At 48.5% G+C, this 16,745-nt stretch overlaps 1 protein-coding gene across 1 annotated transcript in view; it reads left to right on the top strand.

The window, feature by feature from the left end:
- Positions 1-492: 492 nt before the first annotated feature.
- The window catches only part of LOC115313516 (afadin), a gene marked incomplete at its 3' end in the record, with an annotated part of 69,864 nt that continues 53,611 nt past the window's right edge, over positions 493-16,745 (top strand). Inside the window, exons 1-7 of the mRNA XM_029972483.4 lie at positions 493-904; positions 2,096-2,297; positions 6,748-6,950; positions 8,394-8,556; positions 11,686-11,843; positions 12,951-13,116; positions 14,463-14,761. Coding sequence (XP_029828343.3) covers positions 794-904; positions 2,096-2,297; positions 6,748-6,950; positions 8,394-8,556; positions 11,686-11,843; positions 12,951-13,116; positions 14,463-14,761 — 1,302 coding nt within the window. The remainder of the gene's footprint in view (positions 905-2,095; positions 2,298-6,747; positions 6,951-8,393; positions 8,557-11,685; positions 11,844-12,950; positions 13,117-14,462; positions 14,762-16,745) is intronic.

The raw sequence follows: 16,745 nt of genomic DNA, 5'->3' as shown, positions 1-16,745 counted from the left end.
CTCGGCGTTCTGACGTCACCGCAACCCCTGCAAATGAAGCAAACGAACTCGCGCTCCGCATAGGGAGATAACAAGGGGAAATTACAACTCTCCCCTCCCTCCCTTTCCTTTCCCTCTCCCCATTGCTCTTTTCTGTACCAAAACCGCTTGAACCTGCTGTTTATACAAAAAAATTACACATACGGAAATTAATTCTAAAGTAGCAGAAGCAAAAAAAAATAATTTGCAGCCGAATTTTGCAACATTAGAAGGACTAAATGTTGAAAAGTAGGTAGCGCAAGCTATCACCCATTACATATGATGCAGAGAACGCTATTCTCCTATCCGTCAAGCCATCGTAAAAGTTGAGCGTGAACAGTGAGCGTGAACATCCCCTCCACTGATCTCCCTCTGCTTTAACTTCCTCTCCTGCTTTCTCTGAGCCAGAAGAAATAAAAAAGTTTTTCGAAAGCTGCGGAAGGGGGCCGCAAAGCGGAAGTCACGTGACTTGGTATCAACCACTGCGAGGATTGGAATTTGGCCGTTTTGCGACTGCGCAGTTGACGGCCAACTTGTGAGTGTGTGTACGAAATTGAGTACCTGTTCGCGGAAAAGAAAAAAAGAAAACAGCTAGTAGAAATTAGCGCGTGTCGAGATGTAGTGCCTGCCTCAACTCCAGAGCCGAGAAGAGAAGAAGAAAAAAAAAGGTCGCGTGTTTGTGGTGCGCGGGTGCGCGCATAAGCTGTGGTGACTGCCGCACGCTGTCGTGATGTTTTGTTGTCTGCCAACCGCCGGATAAACCAGCGTCGTGAAGATGGCGTCGGAGCGCGAGGTCCGTACGGTAGAACGGATCAACCTCCGGAACATCATCAACCAGTGGAATGCCAACCGCCTCGACTTGTTCGAGCTCAGTGAACCGAACGAGGTGAGTGCGGGCGGCCGGACGCCGTCGCCGAGCGCCGACGCCCGCCGAGAAACCTCGAGCGGTAGCACGCATTGAACTGTGTCGGGGCCAAGATGGCGCAGGTATTTGCTCCTGAAAGGTGCACTTGTCACGGCTTGGCCCACATTCGCAGCGGGAAGCGTCGGCCCGCGGCAAGCCGCGTGGCAGCGACGCCGGACTCGGGTCTAGTACCCCGCGCGGGCGCAACCCAGCGCTGCGTTGCCGCAGTCGGCGGAGTCGCCGAGGCACGCCCAACGCTCCAGCACAACAATGTCTCGTGCAACCTTGGCTTGGTTTCGCTGGCTCGCGGGAGCGTCGTAGCTGTGTCGGCAGAAAGCACGTTGTGTCAAAGTTTGTGTCGTTTTTGGTGGTTTCGGGCTCGGTGTATCTTGGCTCGAACAAATAGGTGGATGTCCATGCTGCGCTTCGTGTGACCTCCTTGCATGTCGGCTCGCGTTGACACACTTGACAGGACAGTGCGTGTGTTGACAGGAATTCCCCAGCGTAGTTTGTTCCACTCTCCGTGCGAGCAGAGCCCAAGCTACAAGCTCGTTGGCTTCAACGACGTTTCCACCGCATCGTTGCAAGCATCGGTGAGCGCGGATCTTGAAATCCCGAGCACGCTCTTGTAGCTTCGGTCATGGTCGCAGTTCAAGCGAAACGGAATTGCCCGTGGGAAGTCGAGGACAGAGGTGCAAAGGTGGCAGGCTAAGATACCACCAGTACTGGAACTGGTCGAGGTTGAGTGCTGGGCGAATGTTTGCCGACAGATGGAGGGAGACTCTGCCCACATTTTCGATAGGATGGGCCAACTGCAGACTACCAAAACCGGCAAAGCCACAAATGGCACTACAGACAAGGACAGATAGAAGAACGGTGCAGGAAAAGTGCCGTGTTTAGCCTACCAGCGCTTGCCCTGTTTGTTTCTACTCTTCCTTGTCCGTAGTTTGTGGCAGGTGAAGTATAGTGAGACAAGCTACTCCGACAAAGCCCTCCACTCTTTCCCGTTAAGCAGAGCTGGAGAGGAGGAAACAACTAATAATGGCGAGCAGAGAGCTTTTTTTGGAGGGGCTCGTCCGCTTTTCCAAACCTACTCAAAAGTCAATTCTGCTGCCTCGGCAGAACAAACTCTTAAGCAGGCAGAGTGTGCAGAGAGGAACACTTGCATTTCAGGACCTGGAGTTCCACGGGGTGATGCGGTTCTACTTCCAAGATGCAGACCAGAAGGTGGTGACCAAGTGCATCCGCGTTTCCAGCACGGCCTCGGTGCACGATGTGGTCTGCACGCTCATCGAGAAGTTTCGTCCCGACATCCGCATGCTCTCCATCCCGGACTACACGGACTATGCCCTCTACGAGATCCACGAGAACGGAGGTAGGTGCTGCGCGGAGGCCGGCAGGCAGGCCAGACATTTTTTCTGGCGTCCTTTTTGCTGTCCCGCTTGTGGCAAGCTGCCGTGGTCTGTGTGCCATTGCTCACAGATCAGGGTGGCTTGGTCTGTGAGAGAGAGGAAATGATGAGAGGGGTGGATTTATTGCTCAGGTTTGTGGGGGGTAGTAGGCATTTGCCTGACAGGGTGCGGGGGTCTGCTGAGAAAGAACGTTACGGCTAAAATGTTGCCCAAGTCTATTTTGCTGGCCCAATATTTGTTAAGTCACCGAAAATGGAACTTTTCGCTAATGAATATAAATTTTTTCATTAAAAAAAAGTTGACCTTGGGGGGCTTAAAGTGGGAACAACCACCCCCCTTCCTCCCACCCCCAAATCCGCCCCCGAGGGAGGACACCATCCTTAACGACGATAGGGCCTTTTTAACACGTTCTATGAAAGCCCTTTCCCAATTTTTTTTGCTGTGCTTAGGTCGTTACACTAGCTAGCCCTTGCTTACACCTTATATGCATATTTGTTTCACGTAGCAGTAGTGGGAGTTGTGTTTAGAGTGTCCATGAAATTTGTGTGTCATATGTGTTCTGCTGGACTGTTTTGCAAACCTTTATTTCTATCTTCAGTAGACTAATGTGCCGTGTAGGCACATTAGTGAACCCGTGTCAGCTTCCTGCCGCATCTTGAAATTGAACTGCGGAGTGAAATTGGTGTGCTTGGCGACTACTGTACGAGGCCACCGGAGCATGACACTAGGCTGCATTTGAGCTTAGCTTGGCAATCTGCCAAAGCTACGTCGCCAGCCAGCCAGTCAAAACTTTGAAGCGAGGCACATGACAGTGTACCGTCAGAGTGCATTTCAAAGAGTTGTCGCGTGTTTTGTCCCCTGACAAGTTATGCCGAAATGAAGTATAACAATCTGTATGTGGTGTCCAGTTGCCTGGTGACCACTACCAGGTAACTGGGTCCCTCTTCTTAATTACTTGACTTCTGCAGTCTCGAGTAAAGACAAATATTAGCAGAAATTTGCAACTTAACCAAGTTTAATACAAATGCTACTGCTCCCAATTCATCTTTAAAGCTACTTGGAGACATAAAAAAATGCTGTGCTATTGATATACAAGGATTGTCACCGAAGCTACATAATCTCAATCTGAAACACCAGCTAAAATTATATTAACTTCACGAAAGCAATTTTTGGTTGTGGCAATCATCTCTGCGGACAATTTATACAAGCTTTTTATTACCTCAAGCAAGAAATGCAGCCTGACAACTCCCAAATTGTTAAGCTTACTTAAAAAACCTAATTGTTCCCGGACTGCTATTTTCAAATATAATCACCACTTTTCACCCTCTGAATTTTGTATGATACACAATCTCGAAGCGAGAAAGCACATATCTAGAGATACATTGTTTGGTGATACAGACACTTGCCATGTTGAAAGCACTGGGCAACATTCCTAAAGCAGGGTATGGTGCTGACTCTTGTAGCAGTTGTAATAACAGTGTTGCTGTGTGTTTTTGTGAGTTTGCCATTTATAGACACATTTTGGAAATACAGGTTTCTGTTCTGTTATGCATGCTATTGGATAGTGGCGTTGGAAAGCCCGTTTGCTTCTTGGGCAGTGTGTTGGCAGGAGCATCTTCCACCTCACTTTTTTCACGTTCACCCACCGTAAAATCTCGAGATGCCCCACCCCCGTAAAATAGCCCGCCACCTATTTTTGGCTTGATTAGCTATATTTTTTTAACCACCGAAAGATAGCCCACTCCTAGTAATCCTAGTATTGGGGGATCAATGATGGCCTCTGTGTAAATGCGGCTAGTTCGCTAGTGCAGGATATAAGCGAACGTTGCTGACTGGGAAGTGCTGCAGAATACCATGCATCCGCCCATTCCGCACAAAGCACCCACCCCCAAATTTTGAAACATCTGAAAAAATGTGCATAGTACACATAAATGTAAAATTGGTGACCTCACATGTGCCCATCCCCTATTTTTTTCGCGATTATCTTCAAATTTTGAGTGGGCGCTTGCTCGGTATTTTACGATAGTCGTCTTTGCTTTGCCGCCCTTTGCCACCATATCAAGCTTGGAAGGGACATTATCTAAATATAGCAATTTTTTAGAATTTTTCTGTATTGTACACCGAAAGTGAGCCCACTCCATATTTTCACCCGATTTGCTCTTGATGTTAGGTGGGCTATCTTTCGGGATTTTCGGTATGTGCACCGCTGTCTGAATCGTTCGCTGAGAGGTTGAGCAGAACATTGAGGGACAGCGTGCACAACAGTCTGTTTCTAGAACACCTATAGGGACACTAACGAGGTATTTCTGTTTTATTGTTGTGAAGACTTGTGCAGGAGAAAAAGAAAGAAAAAGAAACCGAGAAGTAAATTTCTTTTAACGAAAAGACTGCAATGCGCTGCCTTCACTTTTTTAGGGTTGTAGAAGGGTTCATGTGCACATTGTCTCTACATACTCGGGTGTTTGCTACCGTACTTGTTTATTCACATTGTTTTACTGTCTGCTACTTAGAGGACCAGTGGCAGGCTGACAGAGCGCGTTTGGTGCTCTGCATTCTTGTATGCAGGTATTGTAAAAGACAATGCCAGTGTGGAAACATGAAAATGTGATGCTTATCGTGGCTAGACCTTCCATGCTATCTGTGTGAGAGAGCTAAGATCACTGGCTGCCTTGCCAGGCTTTTTGTTCCCATTGCCACAAACCGAATAAGTTGCAGCGAGTGAAAGTTTATACTCTAAAATATTTTTATTTTACAATGATCCGATTTTTGGCAAGCTTCACAAATCTGAAGGAGTGGCATGGGCCAGTTTATATTAAATTGTAAGTTTTGTTCCCATGAACTATTCCAGGAACTCGTTCTGCAAAAATTGGCTAAATACTACGTCATGCTCGTTTTCATTATTTCCTGACCGGCTGAATAACAGTTTGGTCTAGCATTTCTAATTGGCAGCCTAGAGCAAAAAGAGCATCACTGTTTGGGATGAAATAAAGTTGCTCCTGGTACAAGGGCTTCACCTGAATCCTGAGATGCGGCTCGAGAATGCGGGTAATTTGTGAAGCACTGCTGCAGCTAGGTGTGGTGCCCCTCCAAGACTCTGTGGCACTTGGAGCCGACAGAATGTTGTCGAGAGTGCAAGGAGTTTTTTCCCTATCCACAAGGACTTTCATGTGGCCTCTTGAAGACGTTTGGGTAATGGGCAAACCTGGTCCAGGGGGAGCCAGACCGCGCTCGAAGAAGCATAATTTTAAATGGCCGTGAAGGTTAAGTGATGGTGTGGAAAGCGATGCAGCAGACATCGTTTCTTCATAAAGCGATGGCTCTGGATGAATGTGCCTCTTATCAATTCAGGACATTGTGTAGCAGGAAATTCATGTTCTTCAGTTCTTAGCTGTTCTCGGTGTATTTCCTCCGTTTGAGGCTTTTCTGACGTGTACGGGAAAGAATGTGTCCTTGGTTAACGAAGCCCTACACTCAGGTTAAACATCCAACCGTAGTGACCAGGCAAAGAAGAAGGTAACGGGATATACGAGCACCAGAGCCGCATCGACATCGGATGCACTCGAACTATTATGTAGGGTAACACACCTTTACACAGCCTATGCCATGCAGTCGAGAATCGTTTCATAATTGCGCTTCTAGACGTGTCCCCAGATGCAGAAATGCAGCCGTACGGGAATTCATGCGGGATTTGTGCGCCTCTTTGTTTCACCGAGCGTTGTGGAAATGGGCAGCGGCATCCCCCAGAGGGCTATACGAGTTTCTTAGGGGGGTGTTCTTTTTCTTTGCCCTGTTCATCAATCTTTTCCCGACTTTGGTACAGGAAGGAACTTGCTCCTGGTTTAATAATTCTTTGCAATCGGGTTACAAACACACCGTGACCAGTCTTTGCCTGGCGGTCGTGATTCACTCGAGCATTGCTCGTCTAGGTGCGTCCAAACATGCAGAAAGGCAGCTGTGCAGAAGTTGGTGCAAATATGGTGTCTGGAATGCCTCTTTGACTGGTGCATTTACCGAATTCTGAAAAGTGGTTCCTCGATTTCCACTTGATGTCGTAGAAGCGTCAAGTCGTCACCTGGCTGCGATCCTGGCGCCGCAACAGAATCGGTGGTGGATGCAATCGGTGGACTGCGCAGGTTCGTCAGCCTGGAGTCGGAATGCCGTGACAACGGCCACACTCGCATTCACTCATACTTTTGCCGGAACTTGCGCATCTAATTATTAGGATTGCGACATCCGACAGCACAACGGCTTTTGTGACGTCGATTGTTGCCACTTAGGGACCACTTTGGATGTACGAGTAAGACGCTAAACGCATAGGTCATAGACGCATTCCAGGCACCATAGCGGAAGATGCGGAAGTCTGTTCCGCCGAGCGTGTTGGCAGTGCGTCTCTGAACCTGTCATATGGTGCAGAGGAGCGCAAGCTGGGCGGGGAGGAGAAGCCCCTGCTGGTGCAGCTGAACTGGCACAAGGACGACCGGGAGGGCCGCTTCCTCTTCCGCCGCATGGACGAGAAGTCCCGGCTGCCCTCCCTGCAGGGCGAGTCCCTCCGCTTCGGCCGCAAGCTCTCCAAGCGCGAGAAGCGGGACAAGAAGAAGCGGGACAAGAAGGAGGCGGTGAGAGAGGGAGAGGGCCGTGGGGCGCAAGCGTCGACTCCAGTCGGCCCGTGTTGGCTTCGTGGTCTGAGCCAGTACCGCTTAGAAGGCAACGTCTGCGCGCAACATCGTTAGTGGATTCCCGACCTGTTGCGAGCCAGTTGGCGCCGCATAAATCCACTAGCGGGGACGTCTAGGGGGCGAGGTTTGGGCCTCGTCTTCCAAGTGGCAGTGACAGAGAGTCTTAGGTAGCACCTCGGTGGTGGATTTTCTACGTCGCCCGCCGGAGGCCGGCGCGGGGGGCACTGATTGGATGCAAGTGCAGAGTGTGCATTCGGCAGAGACCCGTGTTCAATGGATGAGAACAGATATTGCGGCCGAAAGCCGACACGCACTCGAGTCCAATCTGCCCTGCTGATGTTCCAGCCTTCTCGGCTGCAGAGTAGTGGGCCCCGAAAATGACTCTCTTAACTCAGATTCCTTTTTGAACTCAGTTTTTTTTTTTTTTTTCGGAGCTGGTGAATGCCAGGAAAAAGAAACCCTTTCCAACTGAACAAGTTGGTCGGAAGAAAAAATATGAACTAACGACCAGAAATAGAAAAATATGTTTTCCGATTAAAGACCTTGCTTTACTATTAACTGCCCCAAATTTATTGTCTTTGTAAGATGCCGTCGATAAGAGTGGTTACGACTAGCGTTCCATGTTTTCGGTAAATACCGACACGCCCCGAACATCGACCCCGAAGCGTGTTTTATCGAAATCGGGGAAAACCAAAAGCCCCGGAGTTTTAGCTGTCATTGAATGAGAAAAAGAACCGAGCTTTGCGGGAACAAACCTTTGCCTACAACTTTGTTTTCTCTCGGTCCAGAACAAGGCCCTTACTGCACTTTCTGCGAGGCTGCTTTTTTCTTCGGAACCGCACACTTTGTGTCAATTTCCTCTCTTTTCGGTACGGGGACGTTTCCCAAGTGTATGGGTCTCACTTACGTTGACTGGAGTTAGGGAACTTCGTGCTCTTGCTCCGTTTTCTTCGACATAAGCCAGATAAACCCCAATTTTTTGTTGGGAACCAGGAATCAATATTCGAAAACACAGAATCTGTAAGGAAAAATAAATGCCGTAAAAACACCCCTTGAATTCCCAGGAAAATAAACCCCAAAAGCACGGAACCCTAGTCACGAGTTACGACTGTACACCGCTCCGATAGGAATTATTCTACCAAAATCCCGGTTCACCGAAGATTTAATTTCAAGCTGTAATTCACTCTTAGCACGTGCCCAAAATGAGGCGTCAATCTTTTTCCTCCGAATTGATATTAAGGTTTCTTTTGTCAAGCTTTTACCATTGCCTCTTGTCGACTTCTGACAATTAAATAAGAGCATGCCACGTGGGTCCGCATGGCAGAAAGCGAGGACTGTATCGTCAGTGCCGTAACCGACTGTTCGGTTGACAAATGGACGCAGGCTGCGGGTCGTGACGGCATAGCGGAGAAGCTGTACACGGAGCTGCCGGAGACGAGCTTCACCCGGTCCATCTCGAACCCGGAGGCGGTGATGCGGCGGCGGCGCCAGCAGAAGCTGGAGCGCAAGCTGCAGCAGTTCCGCCAGGAGGGCAGCCCCGAGGCCGGTGGGTGGAATGAATGGATAGGACGGGGCAAAAAAGACACGGGGACAAGTGGAAAACATATGAATGGACGTACAAACGAACTACCGTGACACTGTGCACTGGCACGGTGGAATATAGGTTGCCTGTAGCGCAGAACGAGTGAGTCTCATTTTCTTTTGAAGGATAAGTTGCGCGAGTGTAGTGTGACGAGGTGGCCGAGGTCCTAGGTTAGATCTAGTAGTGTGGAGTCGCCCTATGAGCCAGCTTATAGTTCTGTGAGATTCCACCTGGCCCTGAGTCTTTTTTGTAGCATTTCGTTTATTTTTAATAACGTCTTTGGCTAAATCAGTGGTTCTCAACCATCGATGTTTCGCGGACCCCTTGTGGATCGGCAGAGATGAGGTAGGACCCTGTTCGTGGGGAGGGCAGGGGAAATGTATATGTTAATTATAATAATTATTGAATAAATGGATATATCTAAGGACTAATGTTAAATAGCTAGACCTCGCTTATTGATATACACATGAGAAAACCCGCCCGAAAACTGAAACATTTATTTTCGACCTGAGAAAAGACAACTTTTATTGCTGGGCTTGACCGATCAGGCAGGGCTTCGCGGACCCCCAGAATGCCTTCGCGGACCCCAAAGGGTCCGCGGACCCCATTTTGAGAACCACTGGGCTAAGTGTTCGGAATTTCGTGAAGCCAAAAAGTAAAGCCTGGATAAAAGCATGACTGCGAGGCTTGACACAAATTGGTTGACGGGGAGGTCATGTGCCCTGAAGGGTGGCAAGGAGGAGCACGGAAGGAGAGGAGCTTGTGGGTATGGAAGGCCCTGGAAGATCGCCAGGTTTATCAGTTCGATTAGCAGTAGTATCGCTTCATTCTTGGAACAACTATCAAGTGTACATGGTATGCGTTAAACTATCTGATGAAGCCTTGAGCGTAGGTATCTGGAAACTTGAGTATCACTCAACGTTTGTGATGCTAGAATGTTTAACGGACCTAGCGATTTGCCATAAAGTTTTGTGCTCCGATCCGCCCATGGGTAGGGGGGCCATCGCCCTGGACCTAGTAGAGGGCCTAGATTTAAGAGGAGGAACGACTCAAGCCTTGGGGAGCAGTCCCTCTCTTAACGCGTGCAACCAGTACAATCGGTTGCACGCGTCGCGTTGTCGATTGGTGAGGAGTAAAGTGGGCGGGGATGCTTTCAGAAGATCGGCGCATTTGGTCGCTTCCTTGCAGCTTGCACCACGAGCGCGCCCTATAAAACATGTGACCCCGACGGAGTAGTTGGAAGCGCTCAGCAAACATGCGGACCGAGGGCTGGTCCGCACATTTGCGTTCGCCCACGACAGAATGCGTCGCAATCTCTCGTAACCCCCGGGCACACCGGTGCCATCCATCGGGTGGGCCAAAATCACCTCTGACTGGCACTTAAAATTTTATAGTTTTAACGGATCATTCATTCATCGTGGGCTTTACATGTTTCTTGAAAGCGCTATAAGACGGTGCGTAGATTTGACGTCGCAAAAGCTTTGAAACTTTCGGTTTAGTCATACACAAGTGGGAAGTGCTCCAGGACTACCCAATAGATGGCGGGGTAAGTGGTGTGCTAACACTCCCCGGCTCTTTCTCCTCCCCTGAACAGGGGCTGCGAAGTGAAAAAGGAACTACATATTAGTAGGGTAATGTAGTAGGCACAGAGGCAATTCATGGTCAGGTTGTATGCGCAGCGGCATTTCACAGTAAATAAGGCCTCCAAAGAAGAGCTGCATGAAGGAAAAAGATAAGTCCTTTATGCATTTACAATTCCTTCGCCGCATGTCACATTCGTTTCATTCCGATTGCAAGAGCTGCTTGGTATAAACCCCATCGAGCACTGTTGCACGTTCGTAGCCTTTTTTTTGTTTATTGCGTCGGCATACAGCTACGGGCCCCGTCCGTCAGAGAGCAGGGCACAGTGCCAACGTTTGTTCGAGGACAAAGGCGACAGCATTCCCACATTCCTCGCAGTCCGAAGCGATGCAAGCAAATGAAGTTTTTGAGCTTGCAGGTGTCGGAGTGAGGGACGAGGTGAATTTTCCCACATTGGCCTTACGCCACACGTACGAGGTGTGATGAAAATGTTTTGACGCTGATTTTGTAGCGTAAAAAGAGAGGACAACACAGCGATGTGCATGTAGCAGTCGAAGGTGGGGACTTTCGCGTCTCATCATGCCAAACGGCGTCGTTCTGCAAACAATGGGAGCTGCGCTACGCGATTTTTTGTGACCATGTGCACGAGTACAGTGGCAATTCTACATAGACTGCAAATCAGAGCGAGAGCAAACAATTGCTTGTCAAACTTGCCAAATCTAAAACAGACATTCGATATGATTCAGCAGGCTTATGTAAAAAAGTGGTGAATGGTGCAAAGCGTTTTGAGTGGTGCTCGCGCTTCAAGAATGGCTGAACATCGCTGGAAGACGAGGAGGTGTGGGGCGACGTTCTCCAACCTTCCTTTGTCTTCCAGCGATGTTCCGCCATTCTTTAATGGCGAGTGCTGCTCAAAACACTTAGCACAATTCACTGCTTTTTGACATGAGCCTACTGAATCATTTCAAAGGCCTGTGTTTTGAAAGAATAGCGCTCGCTCAAAAGGTGCCGAGCTACCTTTCTTGACGGGGAGTGCCTTAGGGGTGCCAAGCTTTTTGGTGCTACTCTGGCACAAACCCCCATCAGTTGGGGATGCTTGGGCCCTTGTAATCTGTTCATTCAATGCAGAATGCTGGGCTGGTTGGTATTGGGATCTCCAGGGCATGGTAGCGCTTTTAGACGAGGAAAAAGAGACTTGGATACACACAAATGCTAATTCATTCTCAAAAAAAAAAAATTCTGGTGCCAGTTTTTGGGTGAACGCTTTCTTCGGTCATCAGACTGGGGATTCATGTCTCGAAGTTTTAGAAACGCAGCCGTAGAGGCGGCAGAGAAAAAAGTTCTGTCACAGGCCGAATGCTGTCAAAGTAGAATGTGCACATCCATTTGACGGGCTTGAGCTTATGGCAAATCGCATAGTTCGCGCATTGTCTTTTGAATGAGGAAATGGGGCACACTCGTACACTTCGAGATGGCTGACTCTGGCATCTCTCTGGGTGGGGGACTGGACAGGGGGCACGTTGCGCATCTTCGGGGAGTCCCTGAACCGGGATGTGCCATACAAGACGCTGCTCTTGTCCACGACGGACACGGCCTCGCACGTGGTCAAGGAGATCCTGGACAAGTACGGCCTGGACCAGGAGGAGCCCCTGCACTACTGCCTCGTGCAGGTGAGGACAACAATGACGATTAGGCGTTGATTGGCACAAAAGCAACACGAATTATGTTGCACCAACAGTTAGGGCAACTGTGATGATCACAGTGATCGATGGGGAGGCAGTGCTCGATGCACGCCATACTACGGTGCACTGGGTTAGACCTGCAGTGTTCAGGATCAGACCAGAGGAACCTTTGTCAGGCTGTTTAATTTTTTTCGTGCTAAGCAGACAACCGAATTGCGAGGATGGAGAGATGAATTGGTGGGGTCAGGCTCTTGGGGGAGGGGAGAGGGAGGTGTCTGCCTTTGAAGGGGTACTGGAGAGGTGGCGGTATTGTCCATCATAAATTCTACCATAAACAAGGGCATTCCTTTGCGCACCCATACATTTTGTGGCAGCACTGAACAGGCATAAGTCTCCCTTTTTTTCTATGCATGCATAGAAAGAAGACGGTTCAGAAGAAAAGTGCTGATTTAATCTGGTTCTCATTCCCTTAGCATGTTCACTTGGTGCTGGATTGGTTTGCTTTGGTACAAATAGTGCCACGTTACCGTCTGCACAGCGGACAGTCGGCACACACACAGCTCGGTAACTAGTTTAATCGACTCGCCCAAGCTGCAGTGTTAACAAAATAGTTTTGTTTTCACCTTCTTGCCAAACGCTTCGAACGTTTGATCGTCCTGCTCATTCACAGAGTGTCTTTGCTGTAGAGACACTTTGTCGATGAGAGCTCTTGTGAAATGAAAAGCTCTTCTGAACCGACATTTTATACCTAGATCAAACGGAGGAAAACATTAGAAAGTGAAAGACATCCCTCTCCAGATGGTGCCGGCACGCTGACTATAATTTCTTCTGGTAAACATACTTCAGTTATAGTACAATGCGTTGTTTACAAACGAGCCGGCGCCTGCCCTCGCCAGCTGTGGGCACTGCGCGCGTGCAGGCACCAGACTCGTGCGAGGCGAAACGTCTTCGCACGTGCCGTGTCTATAGCAGCGCCCCCAAAACGACATGATGTCAAAGCTGAGTTTGGTCTATAGGAATGAAGCTTTCTCACGACAGCCCCCAGAAGTTCTGCGAGCTTTGATTGTTTTGAGGTGTACGTCCCTCCCAATGCAGGTCCTGCTTCCCCCGGTTTCGCCCGGGGAGGCGTCCCCCCTTGACCACCCTGGACAGCCCGGAGGGGGCATGGGGCCCTTGGGATCCATCCAGGGGGTCAAGGAGTACATCCTGGACGACGACGACTGCCCCCTGGCCATCGAGAGGCAGCACAACCGCCTTAAAGGTACCCCCCCCCCCCCCCCCCCCCCCCCCCCCCCCCCTTTTCCTTCGTGGGTGGAACCCCGAAACGGGTATTTTTACTAAAAGCCTCTGGCTCGGCTGCAGATTCTCATTGAGTAGTTCTTTATTTAAGGGGAGACACCCCCTGGGAGGGTCAACTTTTGAACCCTTGGCTTAAAATTAATGAAATTTACAGGGTAGGCTGGTGGTCATGCTAGAGGGTGCATAACACAATTTTAGGTCTGTCGGTTAAGTGGAAAGGAAATTAGGGCAGCTTCTATCAGCAGCACCCCTACACTGTTTAGTTAATCTATCGTCAGAAAACTATCACAATATTAAAGATTTTTATTCGCTAGATATGTAGCAGAATGCCTAGGAGGTATGCCTATGGAAAGCTTTTTGTAAAAAGTCATTTATTTCTATCAATTTTCTCTTCTGCGAAATTGGTCAACTTTTTGGTCTTCTGTGTCTCCGACAAAATGTCAACATTTTTTATAAAAGACATCCGTAAAGTGACAAACAAACTCCATAGGCGCATTCCTTATTAAATTTCAGTCAGGAAAAGTGAAGAACGAGCCTTGCCTGTATTTTCATTCTCAAACGATAGATTGACTAAAATGGAATTTATACAAAAAAGTTCAACGGAGAAAAATGTGTTCAAAGTGCTCCAAACCCTACCTTTCCTTTAGCTTTGGTGTACAGAAAATAATTTATAAAAAATTAACTATGCAGTGTAAACTAGTGAAAATTTCTGGGAATACTCTCTGTATGTAGATGGATGTAAATATGTAATCTTTCAAAATCAATGTTTTTTGAAGAATCTTTTTTTCTCTGGGTAGTGTCCCCCCTTAAAGGCTCCCATGCCAAGAGCATGTAGAATGAAGGCCGGGCGATTGGCCTCGTCGCCCAATTGTGCCGAGAAAGTAAGTTAGTTTTTACAGCAAATGTGTTATATGGCCGGCATCATAACAGTAATAATGGTTACTATGCAGGCTAGCTGATGAACGATCGTAGTGAGAAAACTTTGTGTTGTGTTTGTTACTTTTTCTTGTTCCTAATCTAAAGGTTGTTTTCACTATGATCCAGTAGTCTCAATTTGGTGCGCCCGAAATGGAAGAGGAAAACACGTGTGCTGCATCGGCGGCTGCGACTCGTGTCCCGACCGATTGAATGCGAGTCCCACCCGAATGCCGAAGCAACACCAGCTGCGTTCGATATATCCCGTACCTCTTGCACCTGGCGTACGCCACCGTATTAGATTCGTGAGACAACCGCCCTTCTCGCCGAGAAGGAGTCATCTCCGGTCTCCGTAAGCTCAACCGCGCGACCTGCGGCTTTCCCCGCCCTCAGGCACACTGTCGTTCCACATCCGTCGGCGTCCGGCGGACTACCAGCCGCGCAAGCGCAAGAAGAAGCCGTCGTCGCACGGGGGCGTAGAGCTCCCGGGCCCAACGTCCCCCCAGGGGCTGCCCCAGGGCAACCCCCAGGGCGTCGTCCCCCAGGGGGGCTTCCGGTGTGGCAGCCTGTACGACCGGCTGCCCTTCCTGCTGGCCGTGCACCCGGACGGGGGCCAGCCGGGGCCCCGCCACCGCATCCTGCTCAACATGACCGAAGTGGGCTCTGCACCTTCGGGAACGCAGTGTCTGCAGGTACGGGGAACGCGTCGACAGGGCTCCGCCGTAATCCCGACAGAACCGCGCTCCTCGACAGGATGTCGCGGCTGTATTCTAAGTTGGATGGGGGTTCTTACGATTCTGGCTGGTTCTGAGGGGGCTGCCTTCTCGGCCAACGAGTCTCCGTCAGTCGCAAAAAAGTTCCTTTTCGGAAAGAGAAAATGAAGAGAACATATTGTTGTACAACCGACCTACATGCCGTTTCACCTTACGTCCGGCTGCGGTGGATGCTGCGAGCCGTCTCGGCCAGTCCGGCTCCGCGAATGTAGCGTGCAATACGTTCTCCGCACGTCGCTGTGCCTCCTCTCCGAGGTAATGTGACGCTCGCACGACCTTCGATTGGCTCCGACGGCTCGTGGTGTCCGCTACGGCCGATCGTATGAGGAGCTAGATCTGGAGGGTGGCTTTGTCCCACTCTTTTGGGATCACGCATAAGAGAGTATGGATTATGCAGAAAGAAACCGCATTCTGTCAAAGTGAAGAATCTTGTTCGACTGTTCCGTCCGTGTTTTGCGAGGTTTGGTTGGATGTCGACGCAGAAACGGGAGTGTCGTAACTTTACGAATTTTTACTGCAAAACCATTCTTCGATGGAAACAAAATTACATCTTATTTGATGTCGCCCAAATTAAATGTTGACAGAACGAAAGACCAACAGCCACAAAAATATAGATTGACTGGGCTCACATTCCCCGCAAATTTAGAAGATGATGTTACTGTGTATCAGTTATACAAAACGCAAACAAAATTATAATAAAAAGTGTTTAGTTGCTCATCCGAATCATTTCGAGGATAGCCAAAATCTTATTTCATGCGTTCACCCACGGAACGGATGCCACCGTGGCAAAACTTTCAGCTAATCACTGTTGCCTCATAAAAGCAGCTTTGAGCTCTCGTTCAAGATATCTGGTTATCCTTTCTTTCTTTATACAATATTACGGTGTGCTAACGAGTAAAACATCCAGCCTCGCCAAACCTTAACTAAGACTTGAGACCAATACGAAAGGAAAAAAAAAAAGCAAAAATAAACATGACTTTTAGTCTAGAATCGAAAGAGCTTTTGAAGTTGCATTGTCTTGTTCTTTTGGGGTTGGGCAGAAAAAGATGTGACTTGTTCAAAGTTTCCTAAAATGAGATCTCTCTGCCCACATTCCATCTATGTGAAGGGTCTCGTTCAACTGTTTCATATGTTATTCAAGATTTTGTTTGGTCGTCAATGCAAAAACACAAGTGTGCATGAACCTGGCCTTGATGGGACCGGCGTCCCGTAGGTGCAGGCTTTTCTTACGATTCCAAAAAGAAAGACGAAAACTGTACGATAGTGAGAGAAAAACTGGCGCATCCTCTGATTATACACAAACAAATACAATAATGCACATAACCAAGAATGGACAGGATGGAAGGGTTATATAGGTAAATATTTAGCCTACCTAAGAATCAATGAAGATCCATAGGTAGGGTAATGATGCCATAGTGCCTCCACTGGTGTCATCATATCGATATCGGCACCCTTTATAAAAAAAAAAATCATTCAAGACTTCATCGAAGACGTGGAAGGCATAAAACTTGCCCGATTTTTCGTAATAGTGTTATTGTAAACTTTTACTTCTCACCAGGTGTTCTTCAGACTCACACTGTCCAGACTAATCTGTGCTACATAAATGAAAAAAAAAACAACAAAAAAACATCGTAAAGTTCTGAGAGAACGCCTGCCCCCAAGAGATCGCTCATACCGTTTTTCTGGTTAAATATCTGTAACATAAAAGTTCCAAAACATTAGCCACCCCGCGATTTCCATTGGACGTCACGCAATGTCCGACGGGAATCACATCCATTACACTATCTGTTGTACCGGTATGTCTGATAAGTGAGTTCATAATGGTTCATAACATGACATAACGTGTGTTTATTGCACCATAAAACTTGAATCTGCTGTGTCTGCGATTTGCACTATTCGTTCC

The sequence above is a fragment of the Ixodes scapularis genome, unplaced genomic scaffold (genome assembly GCF_016920785.2).
Source record: "Ixodes scapularis isolate PalLabHiFi unplaced genomic scaffold, ASM1692078v2 PGA_scaffold8__174_contigs__length_109621045, whole genome shotgun sequence".
NCBI classification, from domain to species: domain Eukaryota; kingdom Metazoa; phylum Arthropoda; class Arachnida; order Ixodida; family Ixodidae; genus Ixodes; species Ixodes scapularis.
This window is presented reverse-complemented; position numbering and strand designations above follow the sequence as displayed.